Raw genomic sequence first — 7916 nt, forward strand, 5'->3', positions numbered from 1 at the left:
TTTTTTTTTTTTGGAATGTGTGATACTTTTTTCAGGATTCTTTGATCAATAAAAAGTAAAAAAAGAACAGCATTTATTTAAAATAGATTTTAGTTTTAACAGTATAAAGTCTATGTCCCTTTTTACTAATTTAACACATCCTTGCTGATTAAAAGTATTAATTTCTTGCAAAAAAAAGAAAGAATTCTTTTCTGACCCGGTAGTGTACATTCAAAAGAGTTCTCTTTTTTACTTTTTATTCATCAAAGAATCCTGAAATAAGCATTACAGTCTCCAAAATATATTAAGGAGCACAAAAGTTTCCACCATTGATAATAAATGCACATTTGTGACCCTGGACCACAAAACCAGTCATAAGGGTCAATTTTTTGAAATTGAGATTTATACATCATATGAAAGCTGAATAAATAAGCTTTCCATTGATGTATGGTTTGTTAGGATATGACAATATTTAGCTGAGATACAACTATTTGAAAATCTGGAATCTGAGGGTGCAAAAAAATCTAAATATTGAGAAAATCATCTTTAAAGTTGTCCAAATTAAGTTCTTAGCAATGCATATTACTAATCAAAAATTAAGTTTTGATATATTTACGGTAGGAAATTTACAAAATATTTTCATGGAACATGATCTTTACTTAATATCCTAATGATTTTTGGCATAAAAGAAAAATCAATAATTTTGACCCATACAATGTTTTTATTGCTATTCCTACAAATATACCCCAGCGACTTAAGACTGCTTTTGTGCTCCAAGGTCACATATTAGAATGATTTCTGAAGGATCATGTGACACTGAAGACTGGAGTAATGATGCTGAAAATTCAGCTGCGCATCACAGAAATAAATTACATTTTAAAGTATATTATAATAAAACACCAGCATTTTAAATTGTAATAATATTTCACAATTTTACAGTTTTTTCCCCTGCATTTTTTATCAAATAAATGCAGCCTTGATGAGCAGAAGAGACTTCTTCTTTCTACATCCAATTTTATATAAAATTCTGGGTGTTAATAGCTACATTTTTGCAACAAAATAAAAAAAAACAAGCAGCTGACAGCTATATATTGCTTTACATGAGCGTACAGTATGTATGTTTTGGTAAAGTAGATGTACTGTATAACCAACCTGTAAAATCTATTGATTCTGTAAGCAAATAATAAAACAGACAACGCAATGCTTTCCATGGACATTCATGCTTGGTCAGAAATAGAATGACTGAAGAAAAGTCAGAAAAGCTGTGTGGAGTCACATAACCACCCGAGTACAGCTTCAGGAAGAAGGAAATGGACTTAAAAGAATACCTCTCTGCTCTTTGGCGAGCTGTTCGGCTTGCTCCCACACCTCGATGGCGTAGAGGAAGTTGGAGGTGACCTGGACGTAGCTGGCTGCCATCTGGTGGATGCGCTGGGGGATGGTGACGGAGGAGCTGGTGCTCTGGCTGGAGCTGCTGGAGGAGTAACTGCCCGCACTGCCAGGAGACAGTTTAGGAGAGACCGGAGACGGCATTCCCGCCGCTTTACTGCAGGACGCAGAGGACAGAGACGAGCATGAGTCACAATGAAGGATCTATGCATGATCAGCTATTCCTTCTGTAATGTTTAAGAGACTAACTACCATGATTATTCATATATACAGGGTTTCTGCAGGTTTTATAAAGGCAAATTTAAGACTTTAAAATGTAAAGAATCAACTGAGGAGAACTTAAGGCTTGAATAGCACTGCTTCCAAACACTAGAATATGGAATTTACTGCATCTTCATCACACGGAAAAGAAGTGATGCTCATCAGTATTTTGTCTTGTTTTCAGTGCAAATGTCCCAAGATATTTAAATCAAGAAGCAAAATGAAATGATAGGAAGCCTTGATCTGAGAAAATGAAGTGAGTTTATGATTAAAACAAGAACAAATATCTGCCAAATATTTTTTAATAATTTAATGTATCTTGATGTTTATATATTTATACTGGAAAACAAATACTGAGGAAGATATTTATATATATATTTTTTGCAATGCATGCCATTAAATGTGCATTTTGCAATATTGGCTTATATTTCAAAAACAGAATATAGTACAACCTCACGTTTTAACGCTTTTTTTAGAACAAAAGGCGAGTGTAAAAAAATTAAATATTACAGGTAATATCAATTTTGTTAATTTGCAAGTTATTCATTGTTTGTTATTGCTTAATGGAATATGAAAGCAGAGATATTACCCATTGGTGCATTTTTGTTACCGGTTTTTTTTTTTTTGTGTGTGTTTTCTGCACGAGGGTGCCAGGATGTTGCTAATGTGTTCTGAGTGTTGTTGCACACTGACATGCGGTTGCGGGTGGTATAATATTTACACCATCTACAATAATAATAATAATAATACAAACCAATGTAACTTACTTTGCTACTCCAGGAGACGGAGCTTGGTTATTACTCAACGAATTCTGGAAGAAATAAAACCTTAGTTAATACATCTTGTATATGTTATGATTTTAAGAAACATTTTGAGAAACATTAACAACAACAATAATTAAATTTCACATCATAGTAACCTTTTGATAGACAAAAACGACAAGGTTTTCATGTTTTCTGGAATTTTGTCATACTGGATATTTCAGACCTACACTACCGTTAAAAATTTTGGGGTCAGTAAGATTTTTTTTTTTAAAAAGAAATTAATACTTTTGAACTGTAGCGTACATTTGCAAATATTTTGAGAAGAACCTTGACATGCCAACCTTATAGTCGTAATTTAAAATACAGAAAATCCCGTTACCTTCAAGTGTTCAGTGAGCGTTTTAGAGTATTTCAGTGCACTTTCTTTGCGTAGCTTGAAGAGCCTCAAATACAGGAGCGCTTGGCACCTCAGGCTGCAGAGAGACACAGACGGATCCACTGATTAGATCTACCACTGGTTACCAAACACTGGATCCACATTAACATAGATATCAGCTTTAACTCTATTTACTTCATTACTAAAGTCAAATAAAGATAACTGGTATCAAACACTGATAATACATTTAAAGGAACAGTTCATCAAAAATAAATGTACTCACCCTCCACTTGTTCCAAACCTGTATGAGTTTCCTTCTTCAGTTGAAGATAAAAAGATATTTTGAAGAATGTTGGTAATCAGACAGTTGACCAACATTCTTTAAAATATCATCATTCGTGTTCAACAGTACAAAGAAACGAAGTTTGGAACAAGTGTAGTGCGAGTAAATGATGACAGGATTTTCATTTTTGGGTGAACGGTCCCTTTAACATCATTCTGTTGGAAATAGAAAATTACTCTTACTAAAGATTGTAAAAGCATACTAAGACCGGGCTGCTCGTTGTGTCATTAATAGCATCTCAGATAAACCTCGATTCAGTGTCTTCATATATTCTCAAATTCTTTCTTGTGTTCGTTTAAGAGAGCCACTGATGTGTTTCTGCGACGTACCACAGCACCGCTAGCCTTTTGTCTGCAGAGGTTGCATCCGGCGCCAGGTAGCTCTTCAGCTTCATAGTGTACCTGCACAACACGCAAACACACGTGTTTGTCAGCAAACTCTGAAAGCACAATGAAGAGAGACGCTGGAGGAATATTCTGGCAACTTACTTGATGAGTTCCACGGTTTCTGCGTACATGGGGAAGGGCGATTTGGCCTCTTGGGCGCTTTTCTCCAGGGCGTTTCCACACTCGATGAAAGACACCACAGCATCCAGATAATACACGGCCTTCTCAAACCTGTCCATCTGTGGAAAAGACGATACACGTCAGAGCCAAACCGAAAGCTGCGTCCCAAATGATGCACTATACTCTATGCACTACATGGTTGAGTACATAGTGCTTAAGTACATAGTGTATGAATTATATAAGGTTATTTTGTCATTCATAATCAGAGTCTGATAGCCCCTCCCCCTTCGCTACGTAATTAAAGCTGCGACAGTTGAGTGCATGAAGTGTCCAATATTCCACACTTCATTTTTTCGATTATTTAAGTGCACTCTTTATTTTTGGAATTTTCAGTGTGAACGCACTACTCCTTTATAAGTACTAATATACAGCCAATATGCTAGTAATATGCATGCTAATAAGCAACTAGTTAATAGTAAGAATTGGTAAAGTGTTACCTAACATGTAAAACAATGCTAAGATAATTTTAAATGATTAATAGCTTCTTGCTAATAAAGGGGGAAGACAAGAATATTGGTAAAGATTTAATATTACAGTTAATTTGTATTTTAGGGGCTGCACTGTGATCCTTAAAAAGGGTCTTTTAATGTCATCTAATGACTTATTTTAAATATTTTTGGAACTATTTTTTCTCAGAAAAAATCTAATCTATACAGGACACATTCTAATAAAAAAAAACAAAAAAAACAAATTGCACTAAACAGTTTTGATGCTTGAAAACCCCTTTATAGACAAACAGAAGTGACTCATGAGCTTGGTGTGAGGAGAGCACCTGTTGGAGGACTAACACAAAAGGTCAGGGGTCACAGAAATGTCATGCAGATTATCTGACACGCACGTCGAGAACCGTAGGCCAGTAAACAAACCCTCACCAGAGCATCTGCGTTGTGTTTCAGTTTCTTCGCTTCTTGGAGGTAATGATCAGCCGAATGAACCCTGCAATTCAGATGAAGGACTGGCTGTTACTTCACATCAAAAGTTCAAAAACTTCAACACCATGTCCAAAAATTAAGACAACGAAATAATGATAAAGCAATACATGATGCTTAAACGTCCCACTATGTGTAGCCAGATTTTAGACCAATGAGATTTCACCATGCACTGTAAAAATGATTTTGAGTTTGAAGACTTCAAAAGATTTCAAATGTTTAATTCAATGTGTTACTTATTTGTGAAATTTCTTAAGCAATATTTGTTAAAAAATTTTTTTATTTGGGTGTGGCTTCTCAGAGTGACATGAAAAAAATATATATATATATTGTCACTTCTCACAATAATAGACCATTGAATCGGATTAACATGGATGCTTTAATCACAATCACACAGTTTAAAAGGATCTTAAAAGTAATTACTCAAAAAAAAAAACAAAAAAAAAAAAGATGAAGGTCTCCATACCTGTCCTCAAAGAGGAGTTTGGACCTAGATTTAGAGCCATCAGAGAGGGGTGGCACTGCAATGGGATTCTCTGCTTTAGAGCTTTTCTCCTGGGAATATAAAAAAAAATGCCAAGGGATTCCTAAATCAAGATTCATTTATAATGACATAAGTAGTCTTGTTTCTGAGAAACTGAATGATGAGTTTGTGATTAAAACAACAAATATCTGCCAATGGACTCAAAACAAACAGAAACAACTTAATTCAAAGGGAACACAAGTTTTCAAACCCCACTGACAGATGTTTGCTCTTGTTTTAATAAAGAATTTACATTTGCACCTCAAGTTAATGCATCTTGATTTGATTATGTTTGTTAATGTATCTTGATGTTATATATTTGTACTGGAAAATAAAAATACCGAGGAAGATAACCATATTGTTGCAGTGCATGCAACATTTAATGCCATGACTATGAATTGAAGACTTTCACTTCATTTTTTCGATTATTTAAGTGCACTCTTTATTTTTGGAATTTTCAGTGTGAACGCACTACTCGCACTATTTATACTACAAAACGTCATAGAATAGTGCATAAGTACGCGATTTGGGACGCACCGTAACTCTATACAGATGCTTCTAAGCTCCATTCCAAATTATGTTACGAAATGTGTGAGAATGCAAAGATGCGCTCTAATGGACAATTGTCTTTTTTTATGGACAGCTTTCATGCCTGCATTATTTCTGACATATGGGTCAAAGATGAGGTGTCCAATTTGGTGTCTGCATCAATTTAAATTTACAAAAGTGATACACTACATAGAAGGCATATTAAATGCAAGTAAAGCATCTACTTTTGTGAAAATAAAATGTCAAAATATGGGTGAAATAATGTTGTGTTGTCATTCAGTGTAACATTTATTTATTTAAAAATGAAACCACATACATATTCAGACCGGAACTTATTATAACATATGGTCACACTTTAGTCTGGGGTCTAAATAACTATTAACTACAACTTTTGCTTCAATAAACTCCTAATTTGCTGCTTATTAATAGTTAGTATGGTTGTTGTTAAGTTTAGGTATGGGGTGGATTAAGGGATCTAAATATGATCAAGCAGAAAGAGGCATTAATATGTGCTTTATAAGTACTAATATACAGCCAATATGCTAGTAATATGCATGCTAATAAGCAACTAGTTAATAGTAAGAATTGGTAAAGTGTTACCTAACATGTAAAACAATGCTAAGATAATTTTAAATGATTAATAGCTTCTTGCTAATAAAGGGGGAAGACAAGAATATTGGTAAAGATTTAATATTACAGTTAATTTGTATTTTAGGGGCTGCACTGTGATCCTTAAAAAGGGTCTTTTAATGTCATCTAATGACTTATTTTAAATATTTTTGGAACTATTTTTTCTCAGAAAAAATCTAATCTATACAGGACACATTCTAATAAAAAAAAACAAAAAAAACAAATTGCACTAAACAGTTTTGATGCTTGAAAACCCCTTTATAGACAAACAGAAGTGACTCATGAGCTTGGTGTGAGGAGAGCACCTGTTGGAGGACTAACACAAAAGGTCAGGGGTCACAGAAATGTCATGCAGATTATCTGACACGCACGTCGAGAACCGTAGGCCAGTAAACAAACCCTCACCAGAGCATCTGCGTTGTGTTTCAGTTTCTTCGCTTCTTGGAGGTAATGATCAGCCGAATGAACCCTGCAATTCAGATGAAGGACTGGCTGTTACTTCACATCAAAAGTTCAAAAACTTCAACACCATGTCCAAAAATTAAGACAACGAAATAATGATAAAGCAATACATGATGCTTAAACGTCCCACTATGTGTAGCCAGATTTTAGACCAATGAGATTTCACCATGCACTGTAAAAATGATTTTGAGTTTGAAGACTTCAAAAGATTTCAAATGTTTAATTCAATGTGTTACTTATTTGTGAAATTTCTTAAGCAATATTTGTTAAAAAATTTTTTTATTTGGGTGTGGCTTCTCAGAGTGACATGAAAAAAATATATATATATATTGTCACTTCTCACAATAATAGACCATTGAATCGGATTAACATGGATGCTTTAATCACAATCACACAGTTTAAAAGGATCTTAAAAGTAATTACTCAAAAAAAAAAACAAAAAAAAAAAAGATGAAGGTCTCCATACCTGTCCTCAAAGAGGAGTTTGGACCTAGATTTAGAGCCATCAGAGAGGGGTGGCACTGCAATGGGATTCTCTGCTTTAGAGCTTTTCTCCTGGGAATATAAAAAAAAATGCCAAGGGATTCCTAAATCAAGATTCATTTATAATGACATAAGTAGTCTTGTTTCTGAGAAACTGAATGATGAGTTTGTGATTAAAACAACAAATATCTGCCAATGGACTCAAAACAAACAGAAACAACTTAATTCAAAGGGAACACAAGTTTTCAAACCCCACTGACAGATGTTTGCTCTTGTTTTAATAAAGAATTTACATTTGCACCTCAAGTTAATGCATCTTGATTTGATTATGTTTGTTAATGTATCTTGATGTTATATATTTGTACTGGAAAATAAAAATACCGAGGAAGATAACCATATTGTTGCAGTGCATGCAACATTTAATGCCATGACTATGAATTGAAGACTTTATTTTGATTCATGACCGTTTTAAGGCCTTAAATTGTGGACGGGCGAATTAAGACCTTTAAAACAGGTTATGCAGGTTAAACAGGCTATGGTAAAACAGGTAGAGAGCAAAGGCATATATGCATATTACAAAGTGTTTTAACTAGGGTTGGGCGTTGATTTTGGGCGATGCCAATGTCTACAGTGAAACATCGTGATGGACGATGACATTGGCG

At 34.4% G+C, this 7916-nt stretch overlaps 1 protein-coding gene across 1 annotated transcript in view; it reads right to left on the reverse strand.

Annotated features, from left to right (window-relative positions):
* The window catches only part of LOC107742451 (AF4/FMR2 family member 4-like), a 48633-nt gene that overhangs the window by 4062 nt on the left and 36655 nt on the right, over positions 1-7916 (reverse strand). Inside the window, 8 exon segments of the mRNA XM_016555416.1 lie at positions 1308-1525; positions 2397-2440; positions 2773-2866; positions 3442-3513; positions 3601-3737; positions 4551-4614; positions 5074-5207; positions 6709-6778. Coding sequence (XP_016410902.1) covers positions 1308-1525; positions 2397-2440; positions 2773-2866; positions 3442-3513; positions 3601-3737; positions 4551-4614; positions 5074-5207; positions 6709-6778 — 833 coding nt within the window.

The sequence above is a fragment of the Sinocyclocheilus rhinocerous genome, unplaced genomic scaffold (assembly GCF_001515625.1).
Source record: "Sinocyclocheilus rhinocerous isolate Xijiao unplaced genomic scaffold, SAMN03320098_v1.1 scaffold1427, whole genome shotgun sequence".
NCBI classification, from domain to species: domain Eukaryota; kingdom Metazoa; phylum Chordata; class Actinopteri; order Cypriniformes; family Cyprinidae; genus Sinocyclocheilus; species Sinocyclocheilus rhinocerous.